The sequence below is a fragment of the Falco biarmicus genome, chromosome 7 (assembly GCF_023638135.1).
Source record: "Falco biarmicus isolate bFalBia1 chromosome 7, bFalBia1.pri, whole genome shotgun sequence".
NCBI lineage: Eukaryota > Metazoa > Chordata > Aves > Falconiformes > Falconidae > Falco > Falco biarmicus.
Window position 1 is genome coordinate 1307064 of NC_079294.1, and position 24926 is coordinate 1331989.

Below are 24926 nucleotides of genomic sequence, written 5' to 3' on the forward strand. Positions count from 1 at the left end.
TTATTTTTAAATTAGGGTAGCACTGTTGTCCTCAGTTTAGGAATCATAAGGTCACTTGGAATGTCTGTGGTGTGACAAGGATTTGAAATGGTCTGAGACCCAAATTAACGTTCTAAAAATGGGGTTAGCTTTCTCACTCATTTTCTTTTTGCTTCACACAGGGCCAAATAGCTTTATTTTTCATGGTTCTTGTCCTCCCTTTTACTCTCTCTCTTATATGTAAAGTTTTTCTTGTTTCATCATTGATTTCTGCAATTTTAGGAAGAGGGTTCTTGTGTCTGGTGAAGGCATTCAAGACCACTGTGATGCAGGTTCTCACTCCTACCTAGAAGCTGAAAGCTCAGTCTCCTGTCACCAGATTTGCTACCATGAGGCTGTGGCTTTGCTTCATGAGGAATGCTGTGAGGCAGTGCTGATGAGGCAGTGCCACCTCCAGCAGTTACTTGTCTGACAGCAATGTGACAAGGAAAGCTGAAACCAATTCAACTGGTTCCAGCATCTCTGGCCTTTTTTTTTTTTGGGGTGGATGTGTGTGTGTTTTTTGTTGTGTTTTGTTGGGTTTTTTTTTTGTTTTTTTTTTTTTTTAATTCTTTTCTGTTATCTTGGGCCATCCTATTTGGTTTGGACCACCATGTGTCTGGGTTTTTCCAACACCCCCTTTTTCACATAGAAATAGAGGCCAGATATCATTTGAGGGGTATCGCCTTTTGGTTAAGGTTTCTCTCTGTCCTGACCCCTGTCAGAGAACTCTTAAGACAACTCCTGGTTGTGCTGTGCTGTGTGTGCCCAAATCCACCATCCAGGTCAATATACTGTGCTTACTGTGTATCCTGTTATGATTGTGCCTGTGTCCTTCTGTCTGAGAAATCTGAGGGCAGTATAGCAGCCCTATAGCTGTGATCTTCTTGAAGTAGAACGCTTCTAAAATGTAGTAGCCCAACAGAGGAATCAGAAAATTGGTTGCCGTCCTCAGCAAGATTGTTGTGGCAGGATCACTAGAAGCAAGAGGAGAAGGCGAGTGCCATTCCTTGTAGTAACAAAGTGTGTGCGCCCGGTAACCCTCAGCTTAGTTGCTGGTAGTGGGAAGCTTACTGAATCTTTCACCACATCACTGTCTTCGAATCTCTTTCTGCTCAATATGCAGGACAGCTGCTGTGGAAATGACATCCAACCTTCCTGATGTTGTGATGAATGTCAGTACTGCTGTTTGAACAGAAGTTTGATGCTTTCAGGGGTGGCTGGTTTAGGGTTATAGGGAAGTTCCAAGTCACTATATGGAGTATATGAACAAAACATAAGGAATAAGACCACTAAGTCAGGTCCTTGTATAGTGGGCTACAGGACAGCTGGAGGGTCTCGCTGACCAAAAGAGCATGTTACCCTGCTGCTAGAATTAAATTAAATGAGCTTTTAAAAAGGATTTAGATCAGGTGGTAAAGGAGACTTGATTTTGTTCAGGGTAGGAAAATGCACCGCTGCTGGAACTTCTCATATGTTAAACCCTTAGAGGGTTAAACTCTAAGGGTTAAACTTCTCGTTTGTTTAACCCTTGGAGGTGAATGCAGGACATTTTTAGAAGCAAACATACCTCTGTTGAGAATGGATCCTGTATCCCTCAGACACTAGATTACCTAGTAATTTTAATTCTCTCTCTCACTCAACAGATATTTACTACATTGTGCTTCAGTGGATGTACAAGTGTGGGTTCAGGTGTTCTTGGGCAGAGGAGTCGTCTAGTATTTACTAGCTAGCTTGGAAGAATGCTCTGACTTACCAGTTGTGAATTATGCTCCAGTTTACCTTTTCTTGCTGTTGCTTTGCATTGAAGGAACAAAGTTCTTTTTGCCCCATCCTTCCTCAAAATTCTAAACAAGCAAGGTAGAAATGACATTTTGTTGTGACGTGGGTTGAAAGCCCAAATATTTTAATTATGTTTGAAGCTAAATTAAACTCCTTTACTCCTATTTTAACTTGCCTACCAAGGTGGAAAAAAAAATAGAAAAAGAAATTATGCAAGCGTGGTAATGACAAAATTGAGTTGCATTCATAATGCTGGAGACACTTAAATCAGTAACTGCTTTCTCTGCTGGATCTTTCAGATAAAGCTGGTGACTTTTTGATCTCTCAGCGGCCTTGTCTCATAACGGGAGAGGGTCTTGGAAGCCAAAAGGGTGAACAGGAAGCTCAAGCTATTCACAAAGAGAACTTGGAGAAGCTGCAGTCCATGTCTGAGGAGGAGATCCTGCAGGAGCAGGGAAGGCTTCTGGCTCAGCTGGGTATGTGCTTCCCAGAGATGAATTTTAGAGATGTGGAAGTTTACTGAATGTGTAGTGTGCTGAAGTCCTACCAAATTCACAGATCAAAGATGGGAGCTAGGTATTCCTGCTCATTGCATATGTGGGTGATCTAATTTCCATGCCGTGCCAGTAGCTTATGAGTAAGAATTAAGTGTGAAGGAACTAAAGAGTGCTTATTCCTCAGTGAAAGGGGGGCTTAGCTTGTCGTCTCCCCTTTGCTGTGAGAGAAGATGGTCTATGCACTCTGTTACTTTGCACACCCAATACCTGGTTACATATACATATGTGAAGGTCCTAAAATGTAATTGTCTGAAGCAGGTAAGAAAAAAAGCTATTAGGATGATTGCAGCAATGCTGAGGTGAGAGAGAACCCTTGGTCTTCCCCTCCAAAATACCTGACTCGGGCCAAAACTGTCAGTACCTGTATGGGGGAAACATCTGGGAATGTGGGAGTTTTCAGTTCAAATCTGTACTTGGTAGAGCACAAAAACTTACAACTAGACTTGAACTTCTTGAAAATGTGTTTTAATTATCTGGTGGCTGGGTGCAGGTGTTCTGGCAGGGTTGTGGTCTCTGGTTTAGAGCCCTGTCCACAGTGGTGCTCTAGGAATGCCTGTCACTGGCAGCTGATGACAAGATGGGGGAGAACACAGAGTGTGGTATGTTTGATAAGACTCTGTGTGATCTAGGGAACTGTAAAACTTGCTGGCATTCGTTTCAATTATTTTGTGTGCTCGAGAAAAGCAGATGTACGGATGTAGGTCACAGGCAAGGGTTTTTGAAATTCTCAGTTTCAGATTCTCTAGCGTCATATCTAGGTGTGAGTGACATTTTAGACACGTAAATCTCTTGTGGGTTTGGTTTAAAGATCGTATTAATGATCTTGACTTTGTTGCAAGCAGTGTGGGTATAACTGGAAAGGTGACAAAGAAACCCTGCAAAATAATTGCAGACACTGTGTTTAGGTACATCATTCGTTTCAGAGAGCTGAACTCTCCAAACTACCTGAGGTGAAAAGAAATTTTTTTTTTTTAACTTCACTGCTTATAACAATGGCATGTGTATGAAAAACACCTTGTTTATCCACATTTTTCTTGTGGCTGATTTATGGTCTTTGCTCCTTGTCCCCACCACTCTGTCCTTTGGGATAATAGCAAAGTGAATATTTAGGGAGTTTGAAAAGGATAGGATGTACTTTAAGTATTTTTAAACAATAAATTGTTTTCTAAAATAGTATATTTGTTTATATGCCCTGTGGGTTAAAATTGTAGATCTTTCAGTCTTTGAGGTCTTAAGGAAACTGGGAGTAATTTTGGCATTCCCAGGATATCTGTGGTTAGGGAATTATGCGTGATGAAGCAATTCCTAAATTAAGTTACTGGCTTACAGATGAACTTGGGAACTGAACAGGTACAGAGATATGGATTAAAGAGACTTTTTCCTCCATATTCAGGAGTGTGAATAATTTGTGGATGTTTAATGTTACCCAGTCTCTGAATTAACCTCTTGGTTATGAAGCAGGTGAGACTCCATGGTGTGGAGTATTAGGATGGGTAGGCAATTCCATGCTGGGCAGTGTCTTCAGGATCTTACAGTTGATACTGTTCTGTTTTTTCCCACGGAGACTCTGCACAGAAGTAGGCTTACTTTGTGACATACTGTGCACAGATTGACAGAATCAGTGACTTGTTTGTCACCATTTGCATGAAATGATGACATAGTCAATAGTCTTTTCCTTGCTGTGTATGGTGATGTGTGAGAAAGCGAGAGCTCTGCTTGCATTCAGGAAGACACATGCGTGCATTAATGAGGCTAGGCTGAATGTCTCCCCTTTGCCCAGGGAAGTTTAGAACTGCATCACGAGGAGAGTGTGCAGCAATCAGAAGTGTGGGATAGATTCTGCATCCTCTTTGAACTGTTTCACAGACATGGGAGATTTTTCTTTTTGGGATGACTTCTCTCAGGTACAGAGAATTTCTGAATTGCTTGTCCTTTGTCCTCCGAAGAAAAAATTACGGAATATAACACCTACATTGGTTATTTTTTACATCTCTGACACTGCTTATTGGAGTATCTCTGTACCTTCTGGAGGCACAGTGCGCTGTCTCTTACTATGCACCTCTGCAATAAGCATCGCAACACCATCTTCTAAGTGAAGAGTGTTCAGAGAGAAAGTACACTCCATCAGAAATTAAGTGGGATATCGTAGCAGATCTGAAAGTAAAATGATGATCTTCTGACATTTTTCTATCTTGGAGCCATAGGAATATTATCTGTTCTTCAAAATAACCCTGCCTCCCAAATGTTCCTCTTCTTCTCCAAAGCATGAAGTGAGTGGCCATGTCTGTTTTCTGGATGTTATCAGACAATAATTGACTCTCAGGATGGGGAGTCAGTTCAGAAAAAACAAGATACCCTTCTCCTAAAGTAATATGCAAATCATGCACTGCAGCTCTCATGCAATTCAATAAAGAGCAGGTAATTAATTCTGTGATGTCTGTTCTGTGTATTCTTGTAGCATTCAGGTTGATGCTGCTGAGTGGTCCACGGGCAGGGTAGGCAAACTATCAGACCCAGCTTCCTCCCATAAATCACAGACCAGAATTCTCTCCATAATGAATAGTCTTGTTTGGATGTGCCTTTTCAGTGGCAGTGAGGGGGGAAAGAAACAATTCTCTCTTTATTGGTAAGTTGGGAGAACAACTAGAATTTTTGTGGCTGCTTTACCTTGAAAGATATTTATCAGCTCCTTCTCTGGTGTTGCCTCACCGGTCAGTTGTACCCAGGTTATGTGCTCAAGAGGTCATAGAACAGTTAAGTGCCTCAATTTGAAAAGAAGTGACAGTTGGTACTGAAGAAGAGGGCATGAGGAATGGGAATGCAAAGAGTAAAACATAAATAGCGGGAGCTATAGACATATCAAGTATTTTGTCACTTCTCCGTCTCCTTGTCAATACTTGCAGATTCCAGTTTAGTTGCTTTCTTGAAGTCACGACGTGGTGGTAATGAAGGCCAGAAAAAGGAATTAAAAATGGAACAGAACAAACTGGAGGAGTTTGTGGAGTCTCTGCCTGTGGCTCAGCATGATGTAAGATCATCTCTTTCCATGCAGGAGTCGGGTCTGGAAGAATCTGTAAGGAAGGAAGAAAATACAAAGGTAGAAATCACAGGTAAGAAACAGGGTGCATGTTGTTAATGTTCTGAACATAAACATGACGTTTGTATGGTGTTTGCATCAATCCAGGTCGGATTGATATGTTACTTTGTTAGTTATCCAACTCCGAATTTTATCATGGTATTTAAAGAATACACATATTTTGGGTTCAGGAAAAAAACATCTGTTATTTCTAGCTGGGCTCCATAGATTAAAAGGGTGATAGCAATGTAACAGAGGTGAGTTGTCAAGTGGGAGGTCTTGCTTTCTTTTTGAACTTTGTGCTGAGGTCTCTGGAGGGAGAAAGTATTTTGAGCTAGGCATCATTGCCCTGCTGTTCAGTCTTGTGAACAGGGAAGCAGAAGTGTGGTAGTGGGACTCAGCTGCTACTTGAGTAATTTCTTTTAACTGGGACCACCTGGGGACAGGAGGGTGTTGGATAGGTAAGAGTTAGTGATTTGCTCACAGCATAGCATGGAGAGGACAGTCTCTCTTCAGGGAAATTGCTCATAGCGTGCATGCATGTCTTATGATACTGCTCCTGATGGCCCTGCTCTGTGGCTTGTATCTCAGAGCCCACGGGGTGATTTCCAGAGAATACAGTTCTTTTCTTTGTGGTGTGGATGCAGTTTTTTCTTTAGCCGTTTCATTTTCTCTGTCATCATTTTAGGCTCCCATTCTCATCTTTCCCACACTTTTGTTCGTAGCATATGTCTCTCCCTTGTTAGCATGCTTCTCCCCCAGTTTCATGTCAAGTTTTGGCTGCCTCCATCTCTTGATCCTTGCTTCTGATGCATTCTTTGTGTCCCAGTGCAATGTGCAGACTGATTAAAGAGGTCTCTGAATCACTCCTGTATTTCAGCTTGGTGTTTGCAAGAGGTAACAACTGTTTACCATTTTCTTGATGAGAGGGATGAGTCTGTGAGTGTATGCGTGTGTACATGAGCAGAAGGAAAGCTGATTAGCCTCTTATTGAGGAAAACACTTCACTGAACAGTCCTTTTAGTGTTTCTCCTCAAGTTTTACTTTTCCATGAATCCATTGTAATCAAAAGGACTATTTTTAGTTCCAGAACAATTGAGTGCTCAAGTAGCACCAGGTTAAGTGACATTCTTTTACCTGACTGGGAGCAATAGAAGTGGGTTGTTCAGCCTGTAAAGTACAAGACTGTAGTAGTGCTGTGGGGAATAGCTCAGTGCTCAGAGCATTGTGTGCTGACATCTTTTGCTTCCAGTGGAAGACTGCACAGCAAAGGCGAAGAGGAGTTTTCCCAGGATATTTGAAATAACAAAGAAAGGATGAGCTGGGACACAGTTATAAAACAGAGGGAAGCCTTTCCAGCACCTGAGTTTATGCCTGCAGCCCATCTTGGCCAACAGGAGATGTAAAATATTTATTTGACATTAACATGTACTGTTGGGATTTTGTATCTGTTCATGCCCAAAAGTAAACTCATTGTGAATAACCCAGCAGAAATGGTCATTCTGAATTTCCCCAGGGAGAGGACGATGACACAAAGCAATGGGATTGATCAAAAGTCAAACCTGTTTCTCTGATGAGATAAAAGGCTACTGTTTATTAGAAACAAGGTGGTGAAACCTTTATCCAGCAACTTGTAATCTTATCAAATGGAAAAGTAAATTCTTGCACTGAGACAAAAGGGAAAGCAAAGCAGAAAGGGAAGAGGTTGGGTGGTAGCCTTTAATATTACCCAAGTCTGAAAAAGTTCAGTGCAGATGTTGTATTCACACTGTCAGTTTGTGTTTCTGTAAAAGGATTTCTCAGTAACTGAACAATCTGATGCCTTGGAATATATATCTGTCTCTTCTTGTTGACAAGATCGTACTGCTAAGGGCTGGTGGTGGTATGTGTAATCCTATTAATAGAATGATTAACTCAGCCCTGTCAGTTTAGTGATTAATGGAGAAAACAATCTGTGGAATTACAAATGTCAATAGATTTCATTTTTCTGGTGATTTTATTTCCTCTAGTTTTGCACCTACCACCCACAAACATTCCACTTTCTTGCATTTCAGATGCTTTTTCCTTCTCTTCAGTTAAAATGTGTGCTGAGCCTTTGGCTGAAGTTCTGTGGAACAGCTTTCTGGCTGAGGAAGATAACTCTGTGCTTAGTTCCTTGCCTGACTCAATGCCACATTGATCATAAGGGTGAAGCTTCATCCTAGAAAGGATGAGTTCCCTTCCTAAGAGTTTGTCTGCTAATTGGAGGAAAGTAAAAGGTTAGATTTCAGGCCAGTTATCAGCAGGAAAAGATCTGATGAAAGAAGAGCATCTCGGTGGGACTCAATTGTTCCTTGCAAGAGAAGACCAGAGCACTAGGATTAATAGCTGCAATGCAAATGGGTTCTGGGCTTCTCCGGCAGGAGTGACGCTGCTCCTTTTTGTGCCCTCAGACTGCCTGTTCCTGTCCTCGTGTAATTCTCTTTGAGATAGCAAAGACTTCTTAACTCATCTGTTCCCATGCTGGTATGGGATAGTATCCTAGTAGCAAAGTATTACCTTTCCTAGTGTTCAGATAATTTCCAGTTCCGTCTTTCCTGTCCCTTCACTTGTGAGATTCATCCACATGCTGATCTGTCTCTTTCCTAGGGCCACTCTTGTGATGCAGGCATACATGTCTTGTTTCTCAAATTCTTCTAGTCAAAGTTTTTTATAAAGTTAAATCAGTAATTTCTTCCTTTAGTACTGGCACCTTTGAAATTCTTGTTCAACTGTCCAGTTTCCCCACTGAGCTGTTTCTCATTCAAGCTGTGTACATTTTCAGCTGTTTTGATCTTTTCTTCCCAGAGCCTGATCTCCTCAAGCCTTTAGAGGGGGACACAGGATGAAAAGCAGCATCGCGAATGCGACAAAATCATGAATAGGAGTGTTTGTGCTCTCTGCATTGTATCTAGGCTGAAATCATACTGGCTTCCAGTAATTTGCTTGGACCTCTTTGTATTAATACTTTTGAATCATTTCACAACCCCCCTAACACTCCCCTCCTTGGGCAATACTAGTTTGGTTTCTCAAATGTAGGGATGATACTATTTTTCTGCTCTGGTTCTGATCACTTTGCCTTATTTGTGTCCTGATTTCTGTTCATCTTCTCCTAAATTAGCCTTGTCTGTGAATTTCATTACAGTGCTGTTTTAATCTTTCATGAGAGCTAGAAGAGGAAGTAAACAGCTTTAAACCTTTGATGTTTATGCATCAGCCAACAGTCAGTTTGAAAATTGTTTTCTTTTTATTTTACATGAATCCCACATTTGATACAGTCTTTAAGCCAAGTAGCTTGGCAAAGAGGGCATAGTATTTTCCTCATCCCTGCCTTGGAAGGTAAGACTGCCGTTTTTTCCCCCTCCACAAAGATGATGATCTGCCTGTGAAGCCCAAGAAGGAATGGATTCACATGGACAATGTGGAATTTGAGAAGCTGGAATGGATGAAAGATTTGCCTTCACTGCGGCAGAAGAAAACCAAAAAGGTTTGAAAGCAGAAACTGGTATTTTTCATGTTTGCACCTGGATCGTGGTTCTCAGCAGTAACAGTTTTGAAGGTTTCAAACACTAGTCCTATGGTTACTTAGTCTGTGAGATTTTATCAGGCTGAGAGATTCCCGAGTTTCTTCCATGGGGTGGAATGATACATGGTCAGTTCAGTATGCAGTGCTCAAGAGGGCTAGGAAGTGAGAGTCTATCAACTGTAATCTGGGATGAAACAGGTCTGAAAGCTAAGAAAAAAGGAAAGAGGGGAAGAATTTATTTATTTTTTAAAAAAAAGAATTTGAGGGCTGACCTGGGGAGTTTTTGAGTTGTCACCTTCCAGCAGTTGATGTAAGAAGTGGTGTTTTAAGTCATGAATGGAGTGGAAGGCAATAGAAATAATCATCTCCCTCCACCCTTTTGTTGTAGGGAATGCAAGCTCGATTCAGTTTAAAAGGAGAACTAATTCCTGCAGATGCTGACTTACCGACGCATCTAGGCCTGCATCACCATGGAGAAGAGGCAGAGGTAGGTGTAATATAGTAGAAAGGGCACACCCGTTTTCCATTTTCTGTGTTTGATTTGGCAGGTTCCTTTTTGTGTCAAAGCTTTTTAGTGACAGAAACCTTAGGGAAGTGCAGACGGGTGGTTTTCTTTTGAAATAAGCTCCTAAAGAGAAGTTGGGTCTGCATGCATTAACTGCTTTTACTTTCAGAAAACTCCATTAATGGTTTTTTTTTCTTTAAGGATCTGTGGTGTTGGGAAAAGGTGCACATACAACTTTTTCTTAAGAAATTCAGTTTTCTCCTGTCACATCAACAATTAGAATCTCTTTTGCAATTGCCACAAAACAGCAAACGATATTTCATTGCAGTTTATCTCCTGTTACGCTCTGTTTTATTGTTAATCTTATTTTAAGGGGCCTGTTTTTACCTATAGCTGAGGGCCTTTTTTTTTTTTTTTTCAGTTTTTGGTATTTTGTTTTGTTTTTTCCCCATTTAGAGGGCTGGTTATTCTCTCCAAGAGCTCTTTCATTTGTCTCGCAGCCAAGTTACTCAACAGAGGACACTGGCTTTACAAGTCTTGGGTCGTATTGTTCAAAAGGTAAGTCACTTTCCATGGAATTCCTCCCCATAATTTGAGTTTCTGGTGGATCAGGGCCCAGATTCTCTGATGCTAGTTGTTTGCTTTCTACTATTCAATGAAGGTGAGAAGAATCACCAGCAGGGCATTCTTTTTCACTGACAATCTTCTTACCGTCAGAAGAGTCAAGTGTTGAAACATCACAAGTTGAGTTTCAGGTTTCTTTGGAAGGGAGATGCTTCCGAGGGTTGTTCAGCAGCAGTGCTGCAACTTCAGTTCTGTTGTTGGTTTGGACACAAGTGGTTGGGTTTTTTGGTGTTATTCTTCTGACAGACCTATCCTTTGCAATGACCCTTTCACTCCTGTTGTCTGAGCCAGCTGCATGGCGTGCTATTTCTGAAGGAGATGAGAATGAACCAGCCTACTCACAAAGCAATGGGCCAATAGCAAAAAGCAAAACGAATATTTACTTCTGTGGCCATTCCCACCTAACTTTTAGGGGAAGTGCTTACCTTCCTTCCAACAGTAGTGGAGGCAGAGAAGAAGAAATAGTGTGGTTTTGAGAACGATGGGGCACAACAGGGTGAAGACAGAAGATGGGTCCATACTTTAGAAGGAAAGGTTTCCTGCATTTAAGGAACTGGAGTTGCATGCCTTCTGTAGATTGAGAGGAGGATAAGATGAAGAAAAAAACCCTGCACACAGTTCAGCTGCTTTACAGCAGAAATGGGAAGAGGCAAACACACAGAATGATGAGATGTACCCAGTTGCGACGAGACAGCTGTAACACTGGCTCTGTGTGGCATGTATTTCAGGCCAGGGCTGGAGAGTTTGCTTCCTCCTTGAAGGGCAGCGTTCTGCATCTGCTGCTTGATGCTGGGTTTCTCTTCTTGCTGCGCTTCTCACTTGATGATGCAGTGGATAATGTCATGGCAGCATCTGTTGGTGCTCTCCGGGCTCTGCTGGTGTCACTTGATGATGAGGTGAGACAATCATTAAGTGCCTGGGTCTGGTTTTGTGCTAAGCTGTGTACAGGGACTGGAATGAGGAGGCATGGTAAGTAGCTTGAACAAAGGCGTGCTGGATGGGTTAGCGTAATGGTCAATAGCGTGCCATGGCTGTGCTTTGGGACAGACAAGGGAATGTGTTATCTCATTTGAGAGATGCAGGCATCTTTTCTCCTGTTTGAATTAGCTCTGCGCCATGATTAATTTCAGCGCAGGCTGCTGAGGTTCTCTGCCTTTGGACATCTTTACAATCTACATCAGGCTACTACTAATGTTATGTGTATAGTTTTGTTTTTTTGATATGGCCTCTTACGTTGTTGGCTTCTTATTTTGTAGTTTTCCTGCTTCTGAGCAGATAAAATATTCTCCTTGCTTTCCCATATGACTCATAATGATGCTGTTTTCTCTTTTCTCTCATCCATTTTCTGCTGTTCTCGCATGCTTTTCTTACACTGATAAACACCTAATTTCGCCTTGTCATGTGTCTATTTTACCCTTGATGCTTTTTCACCTGTTAGGAGTTCAAACTTCTTTTGGGTGTTCAGATACTAGAGAGCCCTGAGCAGCAAGATTAAGATGTCTTCCTGGTTGGACAGTAGCCCATTACAGGCAAAGCACGCTGTGGGCTGTGTTTCAAGTGGCTCCTGTGTCCAACTGGAAAGGGGCTGGTGATGGACAAGAGTGGGTAGATCTCAAGAAGCCCCCTGGAACCTCTCCCAGCCCTTTAGAGCTATCCCTAGTGGGGAGGCAACAGAAATGAAGGACTAGCTAGCTTTCTCCGTATTTTGCACCTTTTCTAAGATACGAACCTAATGGTGTTCTGCTAGGTGAGTTCTGCCCAGCCATGGCAGGTAATGCTACGAATCAGCTTCTTAATGTGCTTTCCTTTCTTCTGATATTACTCTGGTTTATAACTGTCTTGTATAAGCGAGTACTGCTGACTCTTGATGCCAGTGACAGACACACGCGGTGAGATTGCTGTGTCTATGGTTTTTCATTAGGAGAGTCCTTCCTAGGGTCTGATGCTGCTGAGTTTCAAAAGGTCTCTGAGGAAGGGACAGGGCTAGAAGTCTGGCCTTTTGCTCCAAGATTGTAAGACAAACAGGATTTATCCCCAGTATAAACAAAGAAGATCAGCACACATAAATTATCATGCTGTCTGAAGGTTTTGTTCATTCATCAGTGGCTATGGGAAGGAAGCACCTTTCTCTTGGTTTCCTTTGAAGACTTGGATGCTCTTCTTGTGCCTTTCCTTCTCTTGGTGGAAGGAGGGCTATAGTCCCAAAATGTTTTCCAGATGGACTCAGAGTTTCAATCCCTGAAGTCAGGACTCTTCTGACTGTCATTTGCTCACTTGCCAACTTTAGTTAATATTGCACGTTTTTTTCTTTGCCCCCAATGTGCAATAATAACTTGTGCTTCCTTGGTACTGGCATTTGAAATTTTTCAAAACAGTTCAGGGTTTAATTGAAGTCTGCCACTTCTTTTCTGATTAATGTAGTAGTTACTTCTGATTGCCAGTTCAGGAAATGGAAATTTAAAGCAGTAATTCAGTAGTGCAAGCATTTGATTGGACTGCCTTTTATTTTATGCCAAATTCCAGTTTAACTTCTAGAGCCTCGGTGGTTTGTTTAGTTTTATCTTAAATGTTTTCCAGTTAAGCTGCATTTCTGTTACCTGTGTAGTGAATTTAATTCACCTCACAGTAAAGCTTTTCATGGTTTCCCAAGTGTGTGTGTGTGTGATACATTAAAATTACTTCCCTGAAAAAAGCATTACATTCTGCTTGTGCATGTTTACAGTACACTTTACTGTGTTCCTGTTTTCATGGGGTTAGGTGGGAATCAATAAAGCATTCCATAATCAAAAGTATACTTGAAAATTCTTTGTCTTTGATGATTTCTTTGTAAGAATTCTATTTCATGTGCTTTTACTCTCCATGTAGAGATATCTTGATTGGACTTTCTCATGGTACCAAGGGATGGCTGCATTCCCCTTTGTCCCCTACAATGAGGAGGAAGAAGAAGAGGAAGAAGAAGAATTAAATGGAACAGAGAAGTCTCAAGATAAAAAATTAAAGGATGAAAATAAGCCAGATTCAGATGTGGCCCGATACGATGTTGTAAAGGTAAGCACAGAGCTGTACCTGAAACCTTTTTAGGAAAATAGGCTCTGCACAGTGGCTGTGTGTGCTGTTGAAATGTCTGCTCTCCTGTGTATGCTATTAAGAACGTTCTGAAGAAGAATTAGAACTGTTCCCTGGCTGTGGGATGTTATATTTCTGTCATATATTACCGGGAGAGGTAATTTTATTGATCTCTAAAAATGTTAAGACTTGACCTGTGTGATTTCAGTGTCATTAAGTAGCTCTAACTTCCTCTAGGGAAACTGGCAACAAACACACTCATGACTTTGTAAGACTTGCTGAAAGACTGCATACAATCGTGATTATAAAGCTCGCTTGCTTGAGCTAAAAGTGAAAAGCTTCCAGCCACTATTAAAATGTCTGTATGCACTTCTGTAAAGTCAAACAGGAGCTTTACAGCTGGATAGTTCATAACTACTTAGATTTGTACAATTCTTTTTGTATTTGATGTAAGGTGGCTACTTAGCATTTCCCCAGTTTCATTGTTCATGTTTGCATTTCTCAGGTAGAGTTACAGCATTTGGAAGGAATTCCTCACATACTCAAACCTAATCCCGCATTGCTGATACGAGATCTAAAAATAGCAATCTTTATCTCAAACAGCCTTGGTGGAGCTGCTGGAATCATTAAAACCTTGTGATCACATCACTTAGTCCACGTGCTTGAGCCTGTGTTCAAATGCTACTTGGTTGAAAGCCTAACTGGGCAAATGAATTGCTGTACTTGGCCATCTGGTCTTGTTTAGAGGCTTCATGATTTCATACAAGTCTGCTAGGTGACACTGTTTAAAAAGCTTAACAAAAGAGTTGTAGGTAGAAGGCGTGAAATCGATTTGTGATTCTGGAACCAGTTGCATGGGTCAGCATAATAGACTTTAACTTGTTCCAAGTGGCCTGAACTCAGAAGGTATTTGGGATAAAATTCTCCACTGTTCCAGTTGCTGTGAAATTCTATTTCACACCTGTTTATTGGCTGTTACAACCCAATTACTCCACACAGCTGGAACAGAAGTATTTAAACTAGTAGCTGAACCTGATCAGGCCTAGAACCTCAACCTTGCTTGGCTGCAGCTTTTAAAAAGTATTAATACTGTGAACTCTGGTGTTAGAGAGTTGCCCTTTCTCAGAACTAGGAATGCATAACCCTGTCACTTAAACTGATTGTGGTCTTCTGCTCTGTGAACCGTAAAATAAAAACCACATCATCTCTCTGCATCTCTTTTCCTACTGCAAAATAGGAATTTGTGTCTGTTCTCTGCTTCTGTCAGCTCTTCTCTGACGTGACAGGTACTATTAGACAGAGTGCTGTTAGCTGTGGGTGGTGTCTAGCCAAGATGATTCAAGGGGAGCTAGAGAACCTTTGTCAGCCACATTAGGTTTTAGTAGTCTTTTTATGGGGAAAGTTATTTTCCTATTCCCTGTTACAGTTTCATACTCTGGAAGACACAAGTGTCCAAACCCCACCAGTGGTCTGACTTAGAACAGAAGTTTGGTTGTTCTGCTCTCTTGAGCTAACTCTTGCTCGTTTGCTAGCATACTGGCAAATCTGCAGAAACTTACCTCTTTGTTTTCCCACTGGTAATTTTAAAACTCTTTCTGCAGAAGATGTAATAGAATCTTCTTTTGTCTTCCAGCAACTGCAGTTCAGAGGGCAATTGTTGAGAGCATAATGGAAATTTTTTTACTTTACTTTTTTTTTACTTTCAGGGACTTTTGAAGACACGGATCCAGCACCGGCTGAGGTACATCCTGGAGGTGGTACGACCTGTTCCGACAGTAGTCCTGGATATACTGCACATCCTCACTCACATAGCAAGGCACTCTTCTGAAGCATGCAGCCAGGTAAGTCTCCCCTTGTACAGGAGCTGGGGGATGATAGAAGAATGTTTGAAAAAGGGAAGAAAGAAGCAGGTAAGGTTATGGCAAGGAGATCAAACTTGTGTGTTTTGAATGCCTTCTGCATGTCTGCATAATTGCATACCTTTAGTTATTTGTGCTGCTTGCTATTTCTCTGTAGCTGCTTGACTGTCCTCGGTTGATTGAGACCATTGTCAGGGAATTTCTCCCTACTCAGTGGGATCCCCAAGTGGCTGAACCAGGGTGTTTACTCACCAGCCTCCATGGAGTTGCTTGTGCCACTGCTATGAAGTTCATCAGAGTGTTGGCATCTGGAGGCCGAAATGCAACAGCCAGGCTGGTGAGTGAATCTCAGAAGAGCTTTTCTGATTGCAAAGGCCTTAGTTCTCTATGACTTACTTTCTAAGTAAAGATAGAAGATTAATTCCAGGGACTCTGAGCTGAAGCGGAAATAATCACTATGAAGAAGGCACATATGTGTGTTTTGAAGGAGTTGGGGGTGTCATAATAATGATGCTTTCTGCTGTGTACCAGTAGAAGAGCTGTCTTAAGCTTGTTTCTGCTTTTTTTTGTTTTACATAGTGCAGTTATGCAAAACGACGCAGCCCAGCTCAGTGATAGTTGACCAACAGCAGATGGTTAGAGCACACACTGGTGTGTGGTGCTCTGTATGCTCCCGTGTTCCAGTGGTAGGCAGCTTAGGACTTCATAAACCAGAGATTCAATCACTACCCTTGTGTTTTACAACCCTGGTTGAACTTCCCTGCCATTAATTTGTCTTAATAACTCTGAGGTCATTTATCAGTATTTCCAGTTCCTCTTACCTACTTCTGGATAGGTTTTCTACTTCAGAGATAATTGCGTTCACTCATATAGGTCATCACACTGGTGCTATAAATGCGTAACATCTACCAAGAGCAGCACCCATCAATGGACACCTTGGGGGTTTTGGTTCAGTGTTGTTAACAGCATCTAATAAATTGCCATGCGGGAAATGGCTAACATCAGCAGAACACCGGTCTGTGCTATAAAATAAATAGAATAATGTGCTGATAATGGATAGTGGGATATTTAAAGACTGTAAGTGGTGCTAGGAACATAATAGAAAGTCTGTGAATTTTACTCCGTTTCAGGCTTTGTGTACTCCAGGTATTTCGAGGCATGCAAGGGTTGCTTACAAGGTTCCTGCCACTCAGGCTTTGGTTCTGTTGCACTCTCGTTACGGCTTGTTAGAGGCACTTAAACATGGGAATGGAGGATGATAATAAAAAACTAAATCAAAATCATCAATGTAGGAATTTATTCTAGCTAACAACAAAATTCTTCCATCCTCCTCCACTGGAAGTAAATTTGACTTTGCTCTCTGTTCTGTAGGAGGGGTGTCAAAATTCATAGTTTGATTCATCAGCTCCTTTGCTGCTGTGCATTGATTCCCCTACAAGATGTCTCTAAAGCATTTGAATTTTAAATTATCTATAATATGTCCTTGTGTTGTGAAAAGTCATTGTTATCTCACTTGTTTAGACAGAGCACATGCAAGCTTTTGTATGTGTGGGAGAGGGAAAGAGAAGCTCTTTTTTATGGTTAAGCAAAAATACGCAGTTGTTGGGGAGGATAAAAATTATTTCTAGACCACTGCAAATGAGTCATGTCATGCTTAATTCAGTACTAAAATAACCTCAGAACATTTCCAAGGCATCAAAATTCTATAATCTTATAAAAGTAATAGACAGGAAGTACCCTTCTTATAAAGTAAACACAGAATCATAGAAAGATTTAGCTTGTAGGACCTCTGAAAACCATTTAGTATGACCTGCCAAAAAGAATATCAGCATCAGTTCAGTACTTTAGTATACAGTGTTTTTCATAAGCATATCTTTACAGGGAATCCTGACTAATAGTTCTGTTTATGACGACTAAAAGAAGGATAGTATGTATTTTTTACAAATCAGTTAAAGGCTGCAGAGAGTATCCAAAACAAGTGTGTGTGTGGCTAGACAAACCTCTGTCAGGAATGATTTAGGTGTAGTTGACTTGTGTTAGGAACGGATTAGGTAAAACCTGGCATCCCTTCCAGGAATGCTTCTCTCTTAATAGCCATTGATTATTTATTGATCCTTTGTAGTATGTTCCTTAAGATTACCCAAAATAAAGACAGATTTGAACAGTGCAAGAGGAGTTTAGAATGAGCTCTACTGAAATCTGCAGCTCTTCTGGTGTGTCAGAGTAATGAGATAACGATGCATGCAACTCATGTCTCTTATCCCTTTGTCTTTTTTTTGTTCATCCTTTTCTTTTTTGTTTGTTTGTTTTACAGCTTAACACATTTGAAATGAAAAGTCGGTTAAGCCGATTTATAGCTGAAGACCCACTGGATCTGCCCCTGCCGAGGGAAGAAGCCATCAGGCTAAGCACCGAAGCCTTCCGGCTGTGGGCTGTGGCTGCTGGCTACGGTCAGGCCTGCGATCTCTACAGGTACAGCCAGATCTGGACAGCTGGGGGTGGAGGGGGCACGACAGAGAAAACGGACGGAGGGGCAGATAGAGGGATCTCCAGGCTCAGGCTCAGTCTTTACTTTCGGGGAGTCTTACCTCCCTTTCTCTGGCCTCCTACAGTAAACCTCACATTTTCTAAAGGTATTGTCTTTTTTGTGGTTGTTCTTTATCTCCTGTGTTTTAAGTACTGCTATTTTGGTATTTCTCTTCTGTGCTGTAGGAGATCACCCTAACTTTTTAGGGCTGCATCTTTCTCCCCTGGAAAGCATGAATAATCTGTGCTCGTGTAACATCAAGATGCATAGTTTGCAGCACCCCTAGGATTGAATCTGATGATCTAAGGGCAGTCTGTAGGCAGCAGTCACCAGCATGCATGCTAAGTGTGGCAGACTGATGCAGACAGACTGCATACTGCATTGACTTTCAGGTCAGTTCAAGTTCTTGTGCTTGACTGTCGAGGTTGGCACTGGGATAAGTCTGACCTGCCTCAAGCATTGAGTCCTCTTTCTGTTATTACACTGACTTGGAAGCACTGAGGTGGCTGTGGAGTTCCGCTGAAGAGGAGTAGAAGGGAGACCAGTGTTAAGTTTCAGAATGGAGATTCTCTCTCTGTAACAGAATTTTGTTTTCTCCAGGCCAGTCAGGTTTATTGGTTAATAAAAAGTAAAAACTGTATATAATTTTTTAGCACTGCAAATAACGTTGAGGAAAGAGAAGCAGCAGAAAATTCTTTAAATTTGCATGATTGTAACTGTGGATACTTCGACTGAATATTTGAGAACTAGGCAAACAAGAATAATAGTAGTTTTTCCAAGAAGTTACTGCAGTGCTTGGAGGCAGAGTATTAGGTAGGTCCCATTCAGATGAATTTGGAATGACAGTGTTCTTTCTTTGTCATCTTTTTTCCATGTCTGTTTATTTTTGTTATTTTGGTGGTAGTGATCATTCTCATAATCTCATTTTCGCAACTGTTAAAATATTTGATGGAAGGATGTAAAGAAGATAGGGCCAGGTTCTTCCAGTGGTATGAAGTGAAAGTACAAGAAGCAATGGGCACAAATGGCAATACAGGAAATTTCACTTAAGTGCAAGAAAAATTTTTTTACTGGGAAGCAGTCAAACAAACACTGGAGCAGGTTGTACAGGAAGATTGTGGACTCTCCATCCTTGAAGATGTCAGAAGTCCAACTGGACATGTTCCTGGGCAAACTTGCTCTAGCTGACGTGGTTTGAGCAGGGAGTTGAACTATAGATGATCTCCAGAGACCCTTTCCAACCTCATGTATTCTGTGATTCGTACTATAGGGATCTCTACCCTGTGCTGGTGAGGATACTGCAGTCCCTGCCTGAATTGATCAGCACTTGCTGTGGGAAGAGCCCTATGATTGAGTTGTCTGTCCAGAGAGCTACGGCAGTAGTTACTCTGCTGATACAAGTGACACAAACAGCAGCCTACACAGCGGAGCTGCAGGCCAAGCTGAGCAGGTAGGCCCTCTCTGTCACCAGTTCTGTGTATCTGAGTAGTTGGCATCCTGTTTTCCCTCTCTGGTTTGGAGACCTGGCTATCACTTTCTCCCTCCTGCCACCCCTGCTTCCTTTTGGATGGTTTACTGCCCCACGTCCCCCTGCATGGTGGGGTGCGTTCCCTCTGACACAAGGTCATAAGCAGTATCTAGTCTGACATCTGTGTGCCTGCTAGCATGGTAAGAGGCAGGAGTAAAAATCTGCATTCAGCTATGGGGCAGAAGGGCAGTGGTTGCCAAACGCTCTGCTGAAAGGAGCTAGGAAGCGACTTTGACCTTCCCTTTGGGGAGAAGAAAGTCATGTCCCTGAGGTCTGGAGGGAACAACCTCTCTGCAGAGACTGAGGTAGGTCAAGATTAAAAGGTGGTTGGGTTTGGTAGACATCAAAGCAGTAGAATTTGCTGAAGACACAGGTACTTTTTGTGGTGAAAAGCAAGAAACTCTTTAAACAAAGCTGGATACCAAGGTAGTGTGTTTGGTGAAACTAGAGCGTAGTTCAAGGACAGAGTAGTGCAGGTGAAGATACCTCAACTTTCATGAGCAGATTCTACATTTGTCCTTTCTGCCTAAATTGATTTGTAGGAATGTGCAAAGGCTTTTTTCCCCGTGGTGCTGTTGCTGGGTATCGCCTTCCAGATTTTGTGCAATTGGAGACCTTGCTGTTGAAAATGATTATTTAGAGAGACAGTTGTTTCTGAGATGTACTCACTATCCTGTGTCATTCTTCCATTGTGTTTCAGTAATAACTCAGAAGATACTGAACAGATTCTACCTCCTCCAGTAGCGTGGAATCAAGTGTCAGGCTTACAGCCCTTCCTTGAGACCAGTCTGAAAAAATTCCTCCGGGAGATATCCCAGGCAGAAACGTGGCTAACTCTCCAGCCTCTGGCCACAACTTACGTGATCTACTTAGGAGTTTATTACAGTGCTTGCAGCCAACAGGTAAGGCCTGAAAATACAGGTTGTCTTTTCATCTTACCAGAGTCAGCCGGTGTATTACCTCTGAAAATTAGAGGCAATGCTGAGAAAGACAGATGTTGAGGCATCTAGCTGAGGACTAGATTTTGTTTACCACAGCTCACATCTGGGCTGTGTGGCATTTAGCATCATAGATCATAAGTCTGCTGATCCTTCACATTAGCAGTGCCAAATATCACTGTCTTCCTTTCTTGTCTGTTCTTCCTGTGGGCTGCAGAGTCTTCAAGGTATGTGGTAGTGCTATGATTGTTGTGATTTACTGTAGGGACTTGAAGCATGAAGCAAATGTGACCTAATTTAGTCTGGCAGCCCTTTCTCCTCCTGGGCTAAATCAAGTTGCACATTTTTGCATTTGCTGTGGTATGGGAGCTTACATGTGGACAGCTGCGCTGCAACAATCTGTTTGGAAGATTCACATGGTCCATGCCATATGAACCTTGGATAGGAAACAATAAAGATAAACTTACTTGCTGCCCCACTGACATTTAAGGTCAAGTTCTGAAACCCAATTACAGTTGTAGTATGTGACCATCTTTTAAAGTGATGCTGTTGAAGAATAATGTCTTATACTTTAGCTACCTTAAAGATTCATGTTCTAAAGATAAATGCAATTTTCCTCTTTACTGCCCAACTGATGTGCCCGAGTTCTGACCTGGAAGAGCTGTCTTCAAGGTGCAGGAGTAATTTAATGGCTGTAGTTATTCCCGCTTCTGCAACTCCTCTGAAACTTGCCCAAAACAACTGAGTTTGTTAGTTGTGACTGGGGTGGAGAACGATAGTATCTTTTAAAGATGTCTTCAGTGCCCCACAGGTGGGTAGTACCCTTCACATGCTGTCGTTAGGTCCTGAGCATCAGAGAATCAGGATAACCAAGAGGTTAATATTACTTTTTAACCTTTATAGGTATTCCAGAAGAGTGGTTGGCAAAATAATTTTAAGTCTTTGAGCTATGAAATAATATTTTTTTTAATGCCACTTAAAAAGAAGTTCAATTGTCTACCTGTTGTTAGCTAATCTGATTTTAAAAAAGTAAAATCGTATGTAGCAAATTTGAATGGACGAGTGCAAAAACCAAAAATCAACTTGTAACTAGTGTATAGTAGGACCTTTTTAGAATATTTTTGTTAGACTACTAAAAACTAAAGTTAACATTTTCATGTAGATTTTACTGCTTTCTGGAGGGGGATTTCACCTGGGGGAAACTTTATGTCATGGAAATGAGTATTTCTGTGTCCTAAAGTAGCATTCTAATGAAGGGGAAAAATATGAAAAATTGCCAACATGTTCCTTCAAGCTGGAATACTGCTTACTAGAGTTGGAAGAATTCAGATGGTTCTCTAAAAGCCCCAGATCCTCCTCTGTGCTGTGTTCGTCCACAGTCATGCTTTGATGTCAATCACACTTTATACAGCTGGTATTTTTCTTTTAAGAATTTTTGTTTTGGAGAGCCTCATGGTGCCACTCTGCTTTCTCAAGGTAGTTCTGATCACCTTTGTGTCATCTTCAAGTTAAATAGAAAGATCAGCATGTATTAGCCACTTAGGGCAAGTTTTTATTTAGAGAATCTTGATCTCAAGGATCCCATACCTTCCAGCCAGTTAAGAAGTTTTGGCGATGTATTTTAATACTTGAGTGTGAGAACACCTTGAGATACCACTCTCACCTTCCACACTACCAACAGTGAGGCCAGCTCTAACCTAGAGCAGTACTACTCTGTAGATGATGTGGTCTGGCAAAAAGATAATAAACACAGAGAAAGCAATTAAATCAACTTGTCTTTTTGCCCTCACTGGAATGCCTTAATTCTCCATCTTTTCCTGTCTTTCTCCTTGTGTTCTGCAGCCATCAGTCAATCCAATTGACTGCTTAGAGGAACTGGAACGTTTGACTTCAGAGGTGCTGCAGCCCCTTCTCAGCCAGCCAGCCATACACAGCATGTGGGACTTGCTCAGGTGAAATTATTTCACTACTAAGATGCTGTTGCCAGAAGCTAAGGGAGCCTCCTCATTTCTCTACTGTACTGTGTGGCAGTTTCCCCCCTCCCATTTCTTTCCCCTGTACATATGTGCCCCATATGTGTGAATGAGAGTGCAGCAGGGCTCTGTCTACACCCTGCTTTGTCCTCTTTCCCCTCACAGCAAAAATCACAATGGCCACAGTGGTTCTCCAGTTCCTTCTTTCCTACTGGTGCTGCTGCAGGGTCTGCATCTCTGCCCTTCCATGTAGCTGTGTTTTTCGTATCAATTTCAGATTGATTTTAATCACTCTTGGCTTTGATTCTTCTTTGGTTTCACTTTTTTTTTAAAAAAAATTAACATCAGTTTGAGTCCCTCTTATATTGGGGAGGTGAGAGTGTGTGTTCATGTACCATTTACGTGCTGTGTGTGATGCTGCATGTATAAAATAGTTTAAACCAGACTCTCGTCTTCAAGCTCCTGCAGAGCTTCACTAAAGCTTTGAAAGCCCCTACAGGAAAGCAAAAGGCCAGATCACAAACTGTTCTTTCAGACATTTGGATAACAAGCTTTTTCTCTGGCTCTGGGAACTGTTAAGCCCTGCAGATATTCTGTGTTTCTACTGTAGAAGGAGCCTCCCTACTGGCCTGTGATCGATCCTCGGGGAGGGGGACCCTGAAAGGCTTAACTTGTAATCAGGGGGACATCTGGCTGCTGTTGAGAACATATAAGGGACGCTTGAAATCTTTGGGTTTAAGTGGTACTTGAACACTCAGCAGTCTGGCCCATGTTCTTTCATGCCTGAGAACTGAGGTTTTAAGCTCTTGGAACCAAAGCTTCTGACACGAGGGCATTCCATGGACCCTTCCTTTCCTGCCTGTCCTCGAGGTCTGAGACCAGGCGTTTGGTCAGGCTGTACAAGCCCATCAGCACGAGTTCTCCTAGGCTGTTCTTAACACTGGCTGGTAAAAATGAAGAGTCAGCTAATCTCTGCCTTAATGTTTTGACAGTCTTGTCTAAATGTTCTGTGCAGAGTAGGGCCAGGAGTTCAGGGTACTTTGTGAGCCCCCAATGTGTTCATGCATCTCCTATGGTAATGCCAGTGCCAAGAAGAGCAATGTGTTTAAAGAATTAGTTCTCTGTCATAATGATGTGGAACTTTAACAGGATTTTCCAAATTGCCCCATTACCATTGAGCAGCATGCTTATGGTCACTTTTCCTTGTAGTGACCTTGCTTGTACAGACATGGTATGTCTAGTGTGGGCCCCGCAAGTGCTGCTGGTATGACAAGTTCTAGTTTTGCATGTGGAGGATGAGCATGCATACGAAGAGTGGTATACACAGTCATGGTCGTGTGCATTAAAGCTAGGTTCTTTCTTTAGGCTTTAAAAATACGCATTTCACGAGTATGTAAGGGGCAGCATTTTTGCAATGTCAACTTAAGATACAAGCTGGCTTCTTGGCTTTGCCTGTCAATTTATTATGGAAATGTCTTGAGTAGGTGCGCAGCTTTATTAGCCTGGTTTACGTATGTACATGGGGAAGTGTGTATTTTTTTTAATCAAAGGCCCAATGCTTTCAAATGTTTGACATCAGAGATGCATCATTGCATCAGAATTTCTGCATGTCAGGAACAATTTAGCTGAAGATTAGAATTCATGATGGCTCACTGGCTTTGGCTCGTATGGCAGTAGTACGTACTTGACCAACTGATACTAGGTTTTTTTCTTGCACAATCTTTGGGGTTTCCATTTTACTGCAGTGTGACACAGTTTGGACAGTAACATTCCTACAAGATAATTCTTTAGCGGCATGAGTGCTTTTGACCTGACCCCTCGATCTTGTTTACACAGGCCATGTTCTGCTTTGTGCAACCCTCTGTCCTGTTCCCCTGCACCAGAATCTGTCTTCAGCATTGCATCTCTGAGTTGCACTGGAGGCAAACCTCCTCTGAGCCTGGTTGGCTCCAAGTCACCCTTCCCCTTCCTCACCGCCCTCCTATTTCTCATCAACAACGTCACTCACATTCACAAGGGCTTGACCAGCAAGGTGAGAATGGACTTTTTTACTGTAAATTCTAGGTGAATGATGATATATTTGTGAGAGAGGTTAGCATTTGTATCTTCCCAGGCTCAAGAGTGATGATAATAGGGCTATTAAAAAGGAATTTTTGTGTATTTTTGTTTTAAAAAATGTCAAAGTACTATAGAGCTAAATAAGCCCATTGTCGGAAACAGGTAAGATAATGATCCGAAAAAAATCTTCTTTCTTTGAATTCCAATATCCAGTTGACACTGGGAAGCTGGAATTATAGGGCAGGTGATGGATGATAATGACACTTAAAGGAGAAGTGTGAAAGAGCTGTTGTTTGGCTAAGCAAAATAAATAACTGTCAGAGGAGGAAAGGGATGGTTGAAGCATATATAATAAAGAAAAACTGGATAAAATTAAACAAAAAAATGAGTGCTACAGTGACTGAAGAGATTTCTTCCCACTTCTGGCTGTCCTGAAGTTTTGGAACGAGAGAGTCATGGAAGACTGCAAACTCTGAAGGGGAAATGGCAGAGCCCTAGAGAGATGGAGTACCTAGCATAAGCTTTCTCAAAGCTTTCCTCTGGCCCCTTATGTTGAATTAGCTGACCGGTTACTAGTAGGAGTGTCTGGTCAGATAAGAGAGAAACATCTTAAGCCGCTGGCCAGACTTCTGCCTTACACAGCATTAAGGAAAATGGTGGCATTGACTGTTGGTTGCCTGCAGTGGGGATGGTCATGGTGGATGCATGAGGCAGAAAAGCAGGGTTTTATCAGGTTGTTTTTAAATATCTCTTTTGAAGTAGCTGACAGGAATTCTCATGTGAGAAGGCAGGGGCTAGCGGGGGTAGGCCTTGGAGAGGGCTGTGTTTTACTTTCCTCTGAGCACAAACTCTCTTAGTAGTATTTCTCTCC

At 41.8% G+C, this 24926-nt stretch overlaps 1 protein-coding gene across 2 annotated transcripts in view; it reads left to right on the forward strand.

Moving 5' to 3' along the window:
- RPAP1 (RNA polymerase II associated protein 1) overlaps window positions 1-24926 on the forward strand; it is a 39939-nt gene that overhangs the window by 8526 nt on the left and 6487 nt on the right. For both annotated transcript variants that reach the window (XM_056346004.1, XM_056346005.1), the window contains 14 exons: window positions 2100-2276; window positions 5261-5467; window positions 8823-8938; window positions 9366-9464; window positions 9939-10040; window positions 10835-11002; window positions 12972-13154; window positions 14879-15013; window positions 15189-15368; window positions 17346-17503; window positions 18829-19008; window positions 19787-19988; window positions 21867-21976; window positions 23834-24029. In XM_056346004.1, the coding sequence (XP_056201979.1) occupies window positions 2100-2276; window positions 5261-5467; window positions 8823-8938; window positions 9366-9464; window positions 9939-10040; window positions 10835-11002; window positions 12972-13154; window positions 14879-15013; window positions 15189-15368; window positions 17346-17503; window positions 18829-19008; window positions 19787-19988; window positions 21867-21976; window positions 23834-24029 (2213 nt within the window). The remainder of the gene's footprint in view (window positions 1-2099; window positions 2277-5260; window positions 5468-8822; window positions 8939-9365; window positions 9465-9938; window positions 10041-10834; window positions 11003-12971; window positions 13155-14878; window positions 15014-15188; window positions 15369-17345; window positions 17504-18828; window positions 19009-19786; window positions 19989-21866; window positions 21977-23833; window positions 24030-24926) is intronic.